The sequence below is a fragment of the Lonchura striata genome, chromosome 3 (assembly GCF_050655825.1).
Source record: "Lonchura striata isolate lonStrDom1 chromosome 3, ASM5065582v1, whole genome shotgun sequence".
Classification (NCBI taxonomy): Eukaryota; Metazoa; Chordata; class Aves; order Passeriformes; family Estrildidae; genus Lonchura; species Lonchura striata.
In genome coordinates this window covers 53558753-53576901 of record NC_140705.1, presented here as the reverse complement: position 1 = coordinate 53576901, position 18149 = coordinate 53558753, and the positions used below count along the sequence as shown (strand labels likewise).

The window sequence follows — 18149 nt, the reverse complement described above, 5'->3', positions numbered from 1 at the left end:
AAAGCCCAGTTTGTTCTACTTGCTAAATAAAGACTGCAACAGAAAATGAGAAACAAAAAAAAGGAAAATATTCTTTTAAAAGAAAAATTAAAATCTACGAATAACTTATTAGAAGAACTGTATTTTCACTGCATATTAACGTCTCTAACTGAAACATTAGTAATTTACTGCATATTTGAATTGCCATGCTATAAACATTCAAATGACAAAAGAGTCAAAAGGTTTATAAAAATCTCAGAAGAGTGACAGAAAAGCTAGAAGAAACTTTTTTAACAAAGACTCTTACTTATCAGCAAATGCTTCTTGGAAACCTGACATTTTACCTGAAAATAATAAGCATAAGAAAATACAAGCTCATGGATCCAATATCAGAGGAAAATGCAGAGGAACTTTTTCAATGAATTTCAGAACAGGAATGGGGATGAGAAGGGTAGGTAATAAAAGGTAGAACTGTTCCATGTGATCAATACCTTTGTTTCAGGTCTCATATGACTAAAAGCATGGTGCCTGCTTACCTCTCACAGCGTGGTCCCACGTAGCCAGCTGGGCATTCATCACACATTAATCCACGATGTCGGTCAAAATGACACGTTGGGCTAAAGCTGTGTTGTTGATATTGAGAAAGAAGAGGGACAAGGAAGAAACATAAAGAAAATAAGGTTAGCAGCATAGCTGTCTTCCCACTTCAGAGATTGTTAATTTGCAAAACAGTGCTCAGGAAAAGTGATTCTGCTCTAGGACATGAGGCTTAAGTTCGACTCCAGCAAATTGAATTTGGAATGACTCTGCTATTTCTGCGACACTGAATATAGAGCAGTGGATGGCAGCATCCCAATAGCCTGTTATTACGGGACTTGAGCCTGCCACTGAGTGGTCTGGATACCATTAAAAAGGCAGGAATGTACAGCTGCTTGTTTGTGCCCCCGAGGGCCTGGCAAAACAATCCGTGCCATAATGTGGCCCCTATATAAATCTTTCTGAAGGACAACTGATTAAAAGCTCAGTTAACTTTGTGTATAGTCAGCTGTGAAAGGAACCCAGTGAACAAGAAAGGGGAGGGGGAAAATGGGAAATATCTGGTACAATTTCCCAGAGAGTGTATTTGAGTTAATCGAGTGCCAATGACCTCAAGCAACAGGCCACACAGGCACGTTGAAGTTTAAGAATAGCTTGCAGACTAGAAAGCTTTACCTCTTCGTTATGCTCTAATTATTTTTGGCTGGTTTGGGCTTTTTTCCACTTTTTTTTTTGTTTGTTTTTGTTTTTTTTAATAAATGAAGACACTGTAGCCATTTGCAAGCTCCACAACACAGCCTGTGTTTAATTCTGAACTGTGTTCCTTCACTGTCAGCATCTTCCTTTCCATAATCTTTCTGTCTTAACCCACTTTTCTGAAGAAACCTCCTGACACACTGGAAGATACTACACAGAAGAAGAGGTAATCTGTTCTTATGTAACTCTGTAATGATTATTAGAGACAGAGACATACCAGCATTTTTATAAAGCCTTGTCTAAGTAATGGCAATCAATTATGGTCAACTAAATAGAAAAATAGAAAAAGGAAAAAAAAAAATTAAAGAAGGCAATACCATGACAGTTTCTGGAAAGTAATAGGCCCAGGGAGGATAGAAAAGTTTAATTGGCATCATTTGAAGTGATTAGCTGCTGGTGACTAGACCCCACTTCTCAGGAGTCATCCATTCTGTGATCTGTCCTCAGTTATTCTTTATTCTGTGTTATCCCACAAATATAAGAGATCAGTAAGAAAAATGTGGGATGGTCAGGTCCAATAAATATAAACAGGTGCTGGGATTTTTCTCTTTCTTATAAGGTTTGTGTTATTTTGAAATGTATTTACTTAATAATAGATTCACAAATGGATGAACAGTCAGTTGGGGAAATGATAATTGTTCATTCTATTATTTAATAGCAATTAAAGCACACATTATCACTGAATATATTCAGCTGCACCTGACTTATTTCAAATAAGTTCCTGCTTGTCAGTCCCAATCTCACTCTTTCCAAGAGCTTCATGGGAAACTTTGTAGAGATGCTATCACAGCTCATTACAGCATTGTACAAAATTGACTGTACCAAAGTTCCATAAAGAGCTCTGAATTTAACTGCATAAATTTAAAATATAATAATGATAATAATTATAAGGATGATTGTTATAATAATAATGATAATGTGTTTATTATTACTAAGTAATAATGATGAAAGTAGAATTTCTATGTTTTAAGGGTTATGCTCAGACCTTGCCTCCTTGATTCTTTCTGTCACTTAATAGTTGGACCACATTGCAACACTAAGCATTAATATATTGAGAAATTCCCATCTGCATGCTGCAAAAGAAATATATGATAGCAGGCTGAGAAAAGAATTTACCTTCCTGAATATTGAGAATCACATTACTCACTAGCGCTAAATACTAATGAACTGTGAGTATTGATTTGTCAAAACAAGCATCAAAAAACTGTAGTTCCCCTCTTGATTTATCATTGCTCTTTACGGTTTTCCCATATGGCAACAACACTAATGGGGGTCAGGACACAGGACAAGGATGAATATACAGTATGGGAATGTACATGTTAAGTCTGTGTTAGGAGACAGGGCATCCTAAAAGCTTCCTAGTGTGTTATAGAAAACATCCCCTGACAATATGTTTGTGATTTTATCTAATTCTCCAAGAAAAATTTGAAATTCTTATACATTTGTACATACAACAGGTCACTTGTTCAGTTACTCAGAAAGGACATGACATATCCTACACCTGTACTGTGCTATGAACTTGGTAAAAGTATTTTTTACATGAAGGTATCTGAATTGTTTGCAAATATTATCCCTAGCATAACAAACTCATTGGCAGCTAAGTAAGAAAGCAAAGAAGTATTTTAACAGTATTCAGATAACACATTCAATCTTTAAAACTTCTTTTTTCATCATAGATAAATTTAATAATTGGTCTAGACTGTAACACCATGAGAACTTGAACCTTTCAACAAGTTCTACAAAATTCTAAACTTTGTAGACTTCAAGATTCAGAATTTCACAGTTCAAAGAACATTTATACTGTGTGTTTGTTCTGTACCTATTATTTTTCAAGAAAACTAAATATTAAAAAGGGGACTGTTAACTTCACAGAAGGAAAGTAAAGCACCCAGAACTATGATGACTATGTAATGGAGGCCTCCAGGCATTTTGCCAATCATAACCTAAATCCAATCTATTTGACTTGGTTTGTTGCACATCTGTGCAAGACAGAAATGTGATAGTGTTTTTCCTTCTTTGTCAGCACAGTGCTCTCAAACAAGAGAAAGATAATTGACTACTGAGGCAAGGAAATACCAAGTAATGAGAATGTCAGAGCAACCATGCCTTAGCAGCAGTTATAATAACCCCATATATATGTATCTAATAAAGCCAACTCAAGAGCTGTGTTAACAGGAAGGCAGGCTCCCATTCTACAGTCCCCTGAAATTTCCGCTCATAAGTGCTTAGATTATTCCTGCTCTGATCAGTGCAATTTTAATAGGATGCAATGCCACAGATAAGCTTCAGAACAGTTTTATTCAGGTACATAATGTAAAATGCTTTTGGTACTATTATTTTCCAGGTACTCTCTGTGACAAAACCAATGACAAGATGTTCAAGACACTTGGTTTACCTATTAAGATAAGTGATGGATAGCATAGACAAGCTTTTGTAATGAAGGAAAGTTTGATTCTTAGAACAGAATTTTTGAATCATTTTTATTTGTATTTTTATTTAATAAGACAAATTTACAGTATTTTTCTGAGATATGCTGACAAAATATTTTCAATTACAAGATCTAAGGATGAATTCAAATTCCAAATAAATCACCTAATGTAAACTAAGAGAAAAGGAAAAGTAAAAGAAGAAAAAACTCACATGTCAAATCTCCAAATTCAGCTTTAAAACTAGAAACAACTACTCTTAAGGAGGACAGAAAAGCAATTGCTAGTTATTAATTTGAAAAGCAATTATCCAAATTCTGACTTGTGCTTTCTGTCTTAGTCTCATCCACGTTTTGTCTTTATCTACCTCTTTAAGCACTCTACAATCGTAAAAATAGAAGTTGCAGAAAATACTATTTGATTGAAAGGAAAAAAGGTATCTCAAGCATACATGTAAAAATATAAATTTAGAAATTATGCAATTTACTAAGGGGAAAAGAGCAATATGCAATAAATGCACAACTTACTTGTTAGAAGGTATATTTAGGGGGCAAGCACACAACTGACAATCTTCAGCTGTCCCTTTAGTTGCATCACCATAGAAGCCAGGCAGGCATCTATCACAATATGGACCCCCTGTGTTGTGTTTGCAGTCCTAAACAGAAGATGTAAGTACAAATTGACAATTAGACAACTTGCATATGGAAAAAGATCTGCAACATCTATCCTTATTTTCTTCTGCTTGTTAAGCAACAGCTCTACAGGTTATCTGTCAAAATCAGATATGTTCTTATGGATAACTTTCTTCCATGTAAAACAAAAATAATATTTAACAGAAAACCTTTAAATTTACACCACACAACAGCTGTATTATTGTTTTAGCTTGCTTAAAAAAAAAAAACTTTCAAAGCAGCATAAAACAGGTTTAGTATTGCAGTCTTGCAATAGGTCGTATTTTATGTCAAACTGTTTTCAGATGTTGATTCCAAAAATTCAGCCAAGATGATATAATTTATAAAAATTAATTATTACTTTTGACCTGTATGTGCAGTAGTTCATTTTAAAAGGTATATGGCTAGCAGTATTTGTAAACAGTAGCAAAGCCTGAAGTACTTAATTCTTACTTGCTAGAATAGAATCCAGCCTCTATTTCATGAGTAGAAGGAAGGACAAGTATACCATGTATAGGGTGCTATCCAACACTTTGTGTTCATCTATGTGACTGCATAATAGGAGAGAAATTAAGCTGAACATATGAAACATGCAGTATAAAAATGGCAGCATTACATTTGCATTTTTGTATACAGCTTTTGGCTGATCTCAAGTTAAACAATCTTTTAGTAGAATGGAAATAGATCCTGTAAGTAAAAGCTTCACATCATGACTTGTAAGAACCAAGTTTTAAAGAGTAGTACCCTTTATATTCTTTTTCCCTCTTGCCACATAGGATTTAGAAACTCTACATAATTTTACGGAATCCATAATAGATTCATAAAAATTACTTTTCCAGCTTAATCTGTTTCTTTTCTTCACCCCACATTACTAGCACACCACAATATTCCTTTTACTGCTATTTCCCACAAAATACCCAAGTGCAGCCCTTTCACAATGCAGAAACAGAGAAAGCAGTAGGAATGGTTTTGGATGTTAAATGCATGTGCTTGGTATAGACTGAAAAAAGGACTGAAAGCATATGTCAACTTCAAAAGGCCAAAATGAAAACCTAAGAGAGATTTTTGTTAATGGGGTGTGTTCTGCTATTTTAGACTATGGGCCAGATCAAATCTAGAATGTTTCATCTGAGCTGCAGCTTAAGAACTCTGAAGGTTTCTTTTCATTTGGGTTTTTGGTTTTTTGTGGGGATTTTTTTGTTTGTTTTGGTTTGTTTGTTTTTTTAAGTGTGGGCACTTTCAAATGTAAGATTTAATTTAAAATTGTCTTTTAGAAACACTTTAAAATTATTTTATTATTTTAGTAATTCATGCATATGGTAATGATTGCTATTTGAGAGCCTTACTGTCTCTGGAAGACATAATTTATCCTCAATAAGGAAACAGACAATATTCTAAGGGACACTGATTCCTTCCTCACAGCTTTCCAGGATTGCAATGATTTGCACAAAGCTTTTTTGCAGTGTGCTCTGCACCTGGGCACCTGAAAAAACATAATATATTTTTAGTCATGCGGGCATCAGCATCAAAAGCATTTGCCTTCAGAAATACTGTTTGCTGTTTTAAAGGTTGTTTTCTTAGTGTTAGTGCATATAATCAGCATATATTTGAAATGAAAACTTCAATCACAATACTGTATTTTAACATAATTGTTATGTTATGGAGATTGTGAGCTAATACCAAATTACTGAAACACTTAATCAATTAAAATTACAGCTTTAGAACAGTCAGCTGGGTTAAAATCAACTTCCATAAATTAACAAATCCATTTGATTTGTATTTCAAGCATTGGCATTCAAAAAGAATCTACCAGCCATACAAAAAGTAGCCAGGAACAATATGCTTCTTCAAGAAGATGTGACAAAAATAATTTAAGTGTTTCAAAAGAAAAATCCTCTGCAATTCAACTTTTTTAAGACATCATGTCAAATTATTTGTACTTTTTCTGAAAAATAATGGATTCCTCTTTTGTGATAAGTTTAGCTTTAAATATCCTCAGACATATCTTAACAGTTTTGAAGAATATGAACAGTTTATATGTCAAGGATGTTATTAAAGTGAGAGAAGCTAATACACTACTTTAAAGCTTCACATCTCTTGTTGAGTGGTACTTGCAGGTTCTGCTTTTTTAAAGTAAAACACCTGAAACCTTCAATTTTGTAGGAAAACATTTCTTGTTACAAAGATCTGACTACCTTCACTTTGATGAAGTACTTTCTAGCACTTTAACATCAGTCATTTCCATGTATTGTGTCTAATCCCACTCAATCCAGACCCCTGGGTTCAATTCCTCACAATCACAGAATGATAGAATATCCACAGATGGTAGGATCGAGTCTAACTCCTGTCCCTGTGCAGAACTCCCCAGGAGTCTCACCACATGCCTGAGAGCATTGTCCAAACACCTCTTGGGCTCTGTCAAATCTGCTGTGACCACTGCCCTAGGGAGCTTGTTCCAGTGCCCAAACATCCTCTGGGTAAAGAACCTTTTTCTAACATCCAACCTAAACCTCTCCTGACACAACTCCAAGCCATTCATTTGAGTCCTGTCACTGGTCACCACAGAGAAGAGATCAGTGCCTGCCCCTCCTCTTCCCCTCACAAGGAAGCTGTACCTGCAGTGAGGTCTCCCCTCAGTCTTCCCCAGGCTGAACAGATCAAGTGCCTTCAGCCACTCATCATATGGCTTCACCTCAAGGCTCTTCACCATCTCCATAGCCCTCCTTTGGACACTTTGTAATAGCTTAATGTCTTTTTTATGTAGTGGCACCCCAAACTGCACACAGTATTCAAGGGGAGGCTGTCCCAGTGCAGTGCAGAGTGGAACAATCCCCTCCCTTGCCTGTCTGATATCATACCCTTCACTACAACCCTCTGCACCCAACCCATGAACCAGCTGAGTACCCATTGCATGAGGTGTTTATCCAGCTGTGTGCTGGACATTTTTTCCCAGAAGGATCCTGTGAGAGACAGTATGAAAAGCTTTACTGAAATCCAGAAAGATTACATCAACTGGTTGCCCTTGATCATCTAAGTGGGTTACCTGGTCATAAAAAAAAAATTAAATTTGATAAGCTGGATTCTCCCTTCATGAAGCATTTCTGGCTGTGATCCAGGTGTTTTACAATACCTCCCAGAAAAATCTTCTTCCTAATTTTATCATACACTGAAATGAGATTGACAGCCCTACAGTCTACATGCCATCCTTCTCAACCTTTTTGAAAATTCAAATGTTAGCCAGCTTCCTCTCAACTAGGGTCTTTCCATATTTCCAAGGCTGTTCAAAATCATTGAGAGAGGCCTCAGGATGACATCAGCCAGCTCTTGTAGTATTCTTGGATGAATCCCATCAGACCCCACAGGCTTATATGGATCCAGTAGATGCCACGCTAATTCAGGGTACACTGAGAGTTTATTGTGCTCACAGCCATGGTCCTTCAGCTCAAGGCCATGGGACCCCTTTAGCCCATCATCAATGTTGGAGACAAAGGCAATATATCCCTGTTTGTGAGAGGATCATTTTCATCCTGTAGCGGGCTGATGTTATTTGTGCACTACCTCATGCTTTTAACTCATTTAAATCACTTATATAATTGCCTTCCATGTTTTTGTCCACCTTCAAGTCCAGCTGAGCTTTGACCACACCATTTTTCCTCTAAAACAGCAAGCAACATTTCTGTATTCCTCTCACATCACCTGACCTTGCTTCCACTGCATGCACCTTCCTTTGCTGCCTTATCTCCAAAAGAAGATTGCTGCTCAGCCAAGCTGGCCTTCTGCCTGTTTGACTTCTGACATTTTTGGAATTGCCTGCTCCTATGCCCTTAGAAGGCAGGGTTTAAAAAGTGGCTAGTACTGATGGTCCCCAGCATGTTCAAAAGCAATTTATCAATATTTTAATTTAAAAACAAACAAACAAACAAGAACCCCTCATATATAGGACCAAAATCTGAACATACCATACTGTGTATGTTAGTCTATCTGAGAAATAATGATCCTGTGCATCCTGTACTTTTCTCCCTGAGCCAGTTTGGACCTTACAGGACAAAGAACAAGGATTATGCATTACGTAGATGTGATCTGATCTGCCTGTTCTCTTCAGTGGTGCATTAAACATACTTCTTGCTCATCTGCCACATTTACAGATCAGTACTATAAGAAGTATACAAGTCCTTCTAAAAATATTATCAACACTCATGAAAGATTTGTGCTTTCTTGATATCAATTGGCTGAATTGCAGTTTGAAACCTGACAAGTATACAGCAATGGTTTTGAACATCATCTGGTTTAAGCAATGTCTAATTATACTGAGATTATTTCTTTAAAGCATCCTTAAGCCTCTGATGTCTTAATTTCATGTTCACAGGAAAACTGTACTATTTTTTTTCATGTCATGAGATTGGGTATAAAATAGATTATGATCAACTTCTCTAACCTGCTCAGTACATTATATCTGCTTTCTTTTTATTCCCATAGAAAAAGAGGTTGTTCCAACACATTGATCTAGTGGTTCGGGAAAATCCATGGTTTTTTTACACAGCTCCATAGACTTTATGGCCAGGAATAATTTTATGTCCAAATACTTGTGCTTTCAATTCCAAAATAATTTCAATACAATTATTTCAATTGTATTTCACACTATTTTGAATGCATTAATTTTCTGTACCTCTTTTACCTCTGAACATCTTTAAACTTCAGTTAGACAACCTCTGTGTAATTAAAACTGTAGGATTTATTTTTTGTCCAAAAGTTTATGTACGACTCAGATCTTGTTCCGTACAAATTTCCTTGCTGAGTCCTTGGAGTGTTTTCCACTATTTCCTACTGAGCCAGCTCTTCCCTTTTTGGAAGAAACCAGATAAACTTCTTTATGCCCAATATCCGGGAACACTAAATTCACACTGAAAACCACCCTAGCATATACAGCTGAGTGTATATGGACATGGAAAGAAACATTTAGAAGAGAATGTTAGTGATGAAAATAAAACCTTATACAGGGATTATGACAGAGTCCAAGATAGCACATTTGGCATGCTGCTGCCCTTCCTCAGGATACCTGTCACAGAGACAACCAGGGAAGCTGTTAAAGTCAGCTAAAGAAAGTTAGTCTGGGTGCCTATTTTAGTATATGCCTGCTGTCTAGACCCGACAATAGTATTCTGCCTTTGGAAGCATGAATAAGCTCTTCTAGCATTTTCAAACCACTGTAATATCAAAATGAACACACAATTCCCTTTCCTGGTGTAACAATACAAATGTAATCAGGACATTGCAGAGGCTTTACCTATCCTCACTTGAGAGACAGCCTGTACTGCATTTAGCTAGGACATAGCATTTTGTTACGGTGGGTATGGAGATGGGTAAAGATATTTTGTCGCTCTGGTGATGAACGCTGTCTAAAGCACACATCTGCCAGCACTGACACCAGCCTCATTCTACATGGTATATGCTGTTTATACAGAGAGGAATACAATATGAAAAGGATGCCACTGGAGACTGCCTGTTTAGGGCAATTTGACCATATCTTTGGAGAGAAAGATCTACTTTCTCTGGGCTTACTAAGAGCAATATAGTATCCTGCAATGAATGCATCACCTTGAAATATGCTTGCTTTTCACAAGGTTTAGGTTTAACCAATGTAATGAAGCTACTGTAAATATGTGTGTGTAATAGTACAAAATAATATTTCTGAATGTTCCAAATTGCCCTATGTACCAAAGCAGTTACGTATATCACAGTGGTAACGAGAACAAGGTATTGTGCAGCTCTCTATGGCTGCTCTGGGGATCAAAGGGCTTTGCAGGTTACTGTGAGATATATGTTAAATTGAGCTTTTTATACAGGCTTCTGTCGAAGCAGATGATTTGAGCTTTTATCACGAGTCAAAACCACATTTCAGCTTCTTTTCAACTACATTTCAAAGCTAAGGAAGAGCAAAAAGAAGTATTATATCAGTAAATTAGATGCCTAAATTGTCTGTTGTATTACTGAGGAAACACCATGAATAATAATAAGGAGGCCAAAAGGCTGTGTAAACCTCAATAGAAAGAATGCCTTTGATGTGAAACATTTCTCTTTTTCAGCACTCAGATTTCTCTCTCTTTCACTTCAAAAGGTTTATGATCCAAATTGAATAGCAGCATTTAATAGCCTGCATGGATACTAACTGATCTGACTTACAGCGCTTTCAAAGTTGTAAGAAAATCCAGAACTGATTTTAAGCTCCCTGTGCACCTCTTCTCTGTAGCCTGATCTAGTATAAGCTACAGAACACATAAAATGCAGAGTGCTTGATAACATGTATAGATGAAAGTGCATATTCAGCTGGTTATTTTCCACTTCCTTGTCAGCGCTGCGTTCTCTTACACCAGCACCCTTGAAACATCAGAAGGGGGAGCTCCTCTGCCTGAGTCAACAGCTCCCACCAGCCAAAAAGCACAAAAAGCAATATGCAGCCTGCGTGGCCTTCTCTTTTATCCAGGCTGGCGCTACAGACAAAAATAAAGAGGGGAACTGCAAAAGGGTTAAAATGTGAAGACACAGAAGCCAACAACCTCAGAACTTACATCTGGCTGTGGACCCCTAACACCTAAGCAAAATAGTCAACAGTTACGGCATACCTTAAACAAGATTCCTCCTTTCCTTTTCTCACCTGTTAATTCATTTTATCCCACACAAATATTATAGACATTGTAGCTGGAGAATATGGTCATTAATGCAAAAAAAAAAAAAAAATTGTCAGGAAACACAAATCCATATTACCCTAGTGATAAACATTTTCACTGAGTATTAAGTGAAAGATTCAAAACATGACAGTCACATCAAACATGTTTTTCATTCTAGGTACTTCTTTCAGGCTTACAGTGTAATTAAATTGAGAATAATTTTAAGCTTCTATTCATGAAAAAGCAATTTGAAAAATCCACTGATCCACACATTAAGGATATCTTGTTTTGCACTGCAATGCAATTAAACATCTTCTATGAGCAAAACAGGAAGAACAGTAATAATTCTAAGTGCCAAATTATATTTGAAAAAGCTTGACTTTTCATTTTGGCATTTTCCCAGCAGGATTTTCTTAAGGGAATAAAAGGGAACATTTAGAAACATGCACATTACAGAGTCTGAAGTTCTGCAGGGAAATGTGAGTATATCCCACGAAACTGGCACTGGCTTAAATTGTGCTTCTGCAAGACTAATGAAATTAGACATGTTGTTTCAAGCTTTATGCCATGTCAGACAATATAAAACTAAAAATGCCCTTGAGTCAATCAGAAAAGTATATTCAGCATAATTCACCCATTCCAAAAGGCTGCTGAACAGGTGGGAAACAGTGGTGTTCTGGTAGGCTTACTATAGATAATATCACAGATTTAACTCCTGAATTGGTAGGTAACTACATAAAATCTCTGTAGTCTACAAGAAAAATAAAAAACTGATTTAACTGAGATCATATGGTTATATTTTTCTGAAGTACATTGGTTAAGTGTTCCTTCAAGGCCTACTATGAATTTAGAAGAAGGAAGGCATTAACAAAATCTTCTCATCAAACTAGAACAGAATTTATGAAGTTACCTGCTACATACTATAAATTGAATATACTGCAGGAGACAAAATGGGAGGGCAAGATAAATCTTGCACGAAAAAGCATTCATACATTTGCTGCTTTCTGCATGCCATACCTTAAAACTATTGTATTTTAAAACACAGATCCTATGTGATAAATAACATATTTTATTTTCTTAACAGTTGAAGACACCATATCTTGGTGTGAGGGGATCCTTAACCTCAACACAAAGATCTCCTCTGTTACTCACTGGCTTTTTATTTCTTGATTATTCCAGGTCTCAGAGGTCACTAATCTAATTGCACAGGAATATTGGGTTGATGTTGGCCATGTCCATTGTTTCCTGTAGGGACACTTACCAGGCATGCTCCTGTGATATCATCACACACATCTGCATGGCCAAAGCACGTACATGGTGCACAAACCCCACCAAAGATTGTGCCATTCACACGCCTGTGTCGAGGCCAGCATGACTGCAAGAGAAGTTAGATGAAAAGTTAAACTCTTGTTTGAATAGAGGAAGGAATGGGTTTTTAAAAATTCTTGGATTTGATGCTTGCACACACAACAAACATACTTGACAAATGAATAAAAATCTCAAGAAAATTCTTCTTTCTGGTGCTGTGGCTTTGCACTGACCTTAGCCTTAGTGGCAGGTGTGAGATTAGAGGAAGCTTTAACTTGATCATTCTTCTGAAATGGTAAAATAAAGGAGAGAAATGAAGAACTGAAGTATGACAGCATGAAGGTGAGAGGTACAGACTGAAAAAACAGCCAGAAGGTGAAATACTGAAGGAGAAAGGAGGAAAAAAAACCTCAAAACAAAAATATTCTCTGAGAAGTTCAGGCAAAAAGAGCAATTAAAATATCATTTAATTTTGTTAGGACTCCAGAGAAATGCTAAACTGAAATAAAGCACAGGCTGAAAACTAGGCTATCCTTTTATTTACAAATTGTGCTACTCAAATTATAGCAATTTCCCTTTAAGAAACTGCTCTGATATTTTAATTTTCTTTTTTAAATGTAAAATTCAAATCAATATTAAACGTATGGCCAGTAATTTTGTAGGCAAGGTGACACCATACAACTGTGATTCATCAGCTAAAATTCAGTTACTCCATTTGCTCATAATAAGATGTCAAGCAGCAATCTTCCTTACTATATATCTCACAAATGGCTTTATAGTTTTTGCAAACTATCCTTCTATAGTAAGACTGCTCATGTGATCCAATAATTTTACTTAAGATAAAAAAGCACGTGACAGATTTATGACCTTCAAAAGCATCTGGATAACACAAAGAGAAAGTTTTGCATTAACAGAATACTAAAAGTATCATTTAATAAAGAAAATCCTTTCCCCTTCACATACACACTCCGAAAAGGTAACCAACAGACTCTTTATAAAAATAAAGATGACACTTTTTGTCTTACTCTTGAAAAATTGAAAGTAATCTAAAGATTAATTGAAATTATTCTTTAAAAATCATTCCAAAACCTGAGATATTATCCTTATTTTTTCATTCTTTACATTCTTGGTTACACATTTCTAAAACAAATCCTGTAAATACAAATAAGTAAAAATCCAAAACCTAAAAACAGGTTAAAATACATCGCTGTATTTTTGTTTCTGTGGCATGAGATGCAAGTGATTTCTGCATAAATCTATAAATCTTTTCCCTCTTTTGGTGACTGAAAATAATCTGTTGTGCACAGATACAAATTATATTGCTCAAGGCTCCAAAAGTCACTAATATTAAGAGCTTAGACATGAAATATCAATGATAAGGCTCAAAACGGTGCTAAAAGATTACAGATTGAGGTCTTAAGAAAATAAATTATTTAACTGGCAACAGTTGTGACCATCATAGTGATGCAAGTTAAACTCCTTCTGGAGCAGAAGAAAAAGAGTACAGACAATTGGAACAAACCTGAGGGATAAGACCAATTAGATGTGAATACGTTGACAAGGGCAAGAGAATTCATGAGTGAAGCAAAGTAACTATCACAAAGGGATCCAATTGGTATTAGAAATTTAAAATTTTATCTGCTTTACCTGTCCTTATGGAATTCTGTGTTCCTATACATACAAAAATGTGCAGAATTTTATTTTGCCTGAATCTTGTAAAAAAATTAATTCTGAATTTATATAATGGAAAATCTTAAAAGAGACGGCATAATTTAAATTGAGTTGGTTGTCTTTGGAAGACTGATCATGTCAAAACATTCATAGCACGAAAACAAAAAAATAATAGCTGTTTTTAGTGCGGCAGCATCTATGCCAGGTACCATATCATCATTATGCAGGAGACAAATACATACATTAAATTAAATAATGAAGAGAAAATGGAACTTAAAAACTTCACAAAATCAATAAAATATGGAACTCTGCTTGGTTGAAACTGGCAGAAGTAAAATGAACAAGGCAAGTATTCAGAAGAAGAAACAAAAATGGTAACTGGGGAAAAAAAAATAAGAGATTTTCAGCTTCTCTTTCCATACTTTCTTAACTAATGTCTGTCTGGAAATCTTAAACGTCACCTTTTTTTATTCCTATGCCCACTAGCATGAATAGAAGCTTAAAATGTGCAGCTATATATATGTGTCTTTTCTCTTGTGGAGTATGGTATTAAGTATGTATCAAATTTCAGGGACTGTTTTGATTGAAGAGAAGTTTTAGCACTGAAGGACATAATGTTGGACAGACAATTTCAGCAACACCAAGACAGGAATTCTACCCAAGCCCTTCAGCTTCTACAAAAAACGTAGATACTGAAATATCTCTCATCAGGGTCTTTCCAATTATTCTCTTGGACATCAGGCTTAAATCTGCACTGGGAAAATTAATGGACAAATAAAAAAAAAAGTGTAAAACACAGTGGTAATGCATCTAATATGTTTCTTAAAATAATTGAACAGACAGAAAAAGGCGAGGCTTTAAAATTATTTCTCAGCTGAGATAAAAAATATTCTTCTCCACTTATTTTCTATCTGTACCATTTTGGAAGTGATAGGAATAGCCATTAATTCCTTCAGGCCTTCTTTCTATGTTAGTTCATCTAGCCTCAGCAACAAACAATCACACTTGGCATGAGACTAGACTCTAAACCTTAAATATCACATATAAGCATGAAAATTTTTAAAGAAAAAGAGAGTTGACAAGCAAATGCCTAGAGTGCCTGTGTAAATGGCATACTATTTGTAGTTTTGTGAAGCAGAGCATCTTGGTGTTTGAAACTATTTCCTTAGAGGCAAAGCTTTTAAAGAATGTTTTTTTGCTTCTATTTACCCCAAGCAATGCCCACGTGAGGTAGTTAATAATATGTATACTTGTATGAATACATTCTGTGTGAACTAATGACTTAGGGATGTGGTTATTTTTCTGAGCATGTGTCTACATTATTGTCTGTTACAGGAGCAAAATAATGTGACACAATCCTCAGAAGAACACATGCAATTCTCAACAACTCCAAGGCAAATGGCAAAGCCTTGGGAAAACAAAAGATGAAATTAAACCCTATTAACTTAGATAAATGGATCCATCTTTGCTGTGCACAGGTGAGATAACTGCCATTTTCCTTCTAATTGTGTTCACCCATTTGTGTTATCATTTGGCTAGAGAGTACAAATAGTGTTTCCTCTTCCTTTTTATGAACCAAAATGTCTTTTTGTAAGTTAGAAATCATCACAGAGGTGGTAGAACTTCAGATTTCAAATATTATCAGATATAATGAACCATCTTCTGGAAATAATGGTAACTAGTCAAGCCATGGCAAATTCCTAAGAAGGACAGCTGTCCTATTATTTTTTGCCAACACAGGTCCACTGTCTCCTTCCTATCACAGTGTTAGCAACATTGAACTAGAGTGCATCATGATACTCACCTCACAGGAGGTACCATCATAGCCTGGAGGACACTCACACAACTCCACTGCGGATGCTACTCTTCTTCCCCTTGAAGTGTGGTCAGCAGATTCCATGATAACGCTTCTTAGTCTGGACGTAACAGAAATTAAATGGGCAAAACAGCAAATTAGATGGGTATGTGCAGCGGAATGCAATGAACACTATAGGGACATATAGTTTCTGTTTTCCTGATTAGGAATAAGGAGATTTTCATATTCATCTATTTCTTCCTAAACTATATGTCTGTAGGCTTGTTACTATTTTTGTTCATCACATGAGGGAGACTATGGTCAAATACCCACTGATAAAAATAGATCAAAAACATCTTACAGCACTGTACCAGGCTATTCCTGGCCTGCAAGCCACATGTGCCAACTTTCATTGCAGCTGCATATAGAGCAAATCTGACACTAAGCAGGGTCATCAAAATTTATGAACCACTAGTCCAGCTTTCTAAAATATTACATTACTAAGTTTTGGATATAGGGTATTTTTACTCTGGAGATTTGACCTCTGGCAAGGATGTCAGTTCTGTCCAGGAGGACTGAGGATCTAAGTATTATGTATATGAAAGAAAAATGTATGAAACAAAAAAGAAATCTTTTGCCATGTACCCTGGTCTCCCCAATGCCAGAGAAAAAAGTACTTAACAGATGTTGTTTAGGTGAACACTGACCATGATTCTTATTTCAAAAGTATGGAAGTAAGCTGAGAGAAACAACAGAAGCCTTTTGATAGTCTTATAGCTATTATCAGAAATAGATGTTATTTACCTCAAGAGTATCTTTCTGTGGAGAAAAACTGGGATTGGGGAGTTTAATTCTTATGAGAATTCTACGGAACATTAATGTATTACGTTAATATATTACTTCTATTTTCACCCAGTAATCTTAACAGAGTGTTTGATAACTGAAGCTACTTGAAGAGCTTGTTTTGAAGTTGTCTTCAGCAGAAAACACTTTTCATTCATGACATACATTTTATTAAAAAGGGTTTTTTCCTGTTCATAATAGGGAATTTATGTTTTGGCTGCAAAAAATTCCTGAAAATTATGTGGATGACCTTGGACAAGAAAACATCCAAGAAAAATATTTTGTTGTTGCTACTTTTTTGGAGGAAAGCTTAAGACAGAATATCTTCCCACTCAATTTTATGACTACTCCAAATAAATTAAACATGAAAGGTAATGGGGGAAAAAAGGAAAGATTTCTTAAATTAAGATAGAAGCTTCAGAAAAACAGTAATTTTACTACCTAGCACTGGACTTTGGATGGACTACCATTGCATATAATGCTGTTAGAAACTTCAATCTGATTTGGTTATACTAGAACCCCTATATAAGGTTCTTGATGCTATTTTAAGAGAAGGATGCTTATTCTTATCCAGATCTTCAGTAAATTCTGTCTGACTTTTCAGTATATCCCCTTTGCTCCATTTATTGCTCTACATTTATTTTGCAATCATTCATTTGAATTTTCTTTATGATAAGATAATCTCTAGGATATCAGATATAAAATAGTGATTACTTTACAAGTAAAATAATTAAAATTTTAAAGAAAAAATCAGTAAATGAAGAAAAAAAAATTAATAAAAGGTCAAGTTTTATTTCTCCTTTGAACTCCAGCTAGCTCCCTCTAAGCATTGATTTTGGAACAAAGAGAAGCCCTAACACACAGAAACAATCCACCCAGTATTATACCACATTTGTATTCACTGAATTGTTCCAATTTTCATTAAATTCTGCTATTTGCTAAATAGGATTTTAATGTGTTAAACAGTTTTTAGCATTAACAGTTACTCAGTGAAGAAAGTTGCAGTGATTTTCTTTTCTCCCATTTTGATGTTGCAATTTTGATTCCTCGATGACATTCTGCATTCATTAAAATACATAATGCTGGCAGTAATGGGGAACTGGATCCTGGAGATGCATGAACAATTTGAGGTTAGACATCGAGACCAAATATTTATGACTGTTACTGTCAGCAGGCAACTGTTGACTTCTAAAAACAAACAAGATTAAAAGGGAAGGGGACGTTTCAGGCAGTATCAGCACAGTTTACTGTCTGCTGTGCCAGGCATCTGAATCACACTGGCTACATAAGGCACATGAAGTAGTGACCAATCGTTGCTCAATTGTCTTGGAGCCAATTCTGCATATTAAAAAAAAAACCCTGGCCCTTTCTTCCCTCTTTCTCCTCGTGCCTGTCACTGACTCCTCTCTATGTGGTTGCAAACAATCTATTCTCCTTAGCACTCCAATTTCCAGTGCCTATCTGCATGTTTGCAACACTTACATCAGTGACCACTCTG

The 18149-nt window shown here is 35.8% G+C and overlaps 1 protein-coding gene across 4 annotated transcripts in view; it reads right to left on the bottom strand.

Annotated features, from left to right (window-relative positions):
* The window catches only part of LAMA2 (laminin subunit alpha 2), a 334791-nt gene that overhangs the window by 132821 nt on the left and 183821 nt on the right, over nucleotides 1-18149 (bottom strand). For all 4 annotated transcript variants that reach the window (XM_077782207.2, XM_085576525.1, XM_077782208.2 and 1 more), the window contains 4 exons: nucleotides 15818-15929; nucleotides 12296-12409; nucleotides 4226-4353; nucleotides 516-602 (listed from right to left, as the gene is read on the bottom strand). In XM_077782207.2, coding sequence (XP_077638333.2) covers nucleotides 516-602; nucleotides 4226-4353; nucleotides 12296-12409; nucleotides 15818-15929 — 441 coding nt within the window. The remainder of the gene's footprint in view (nucleotides 1-515; nucleotides 603-4225; nucleotides 4354-12295; nucleotides 12410-15817; nucleotides 15930-18149) is intronic.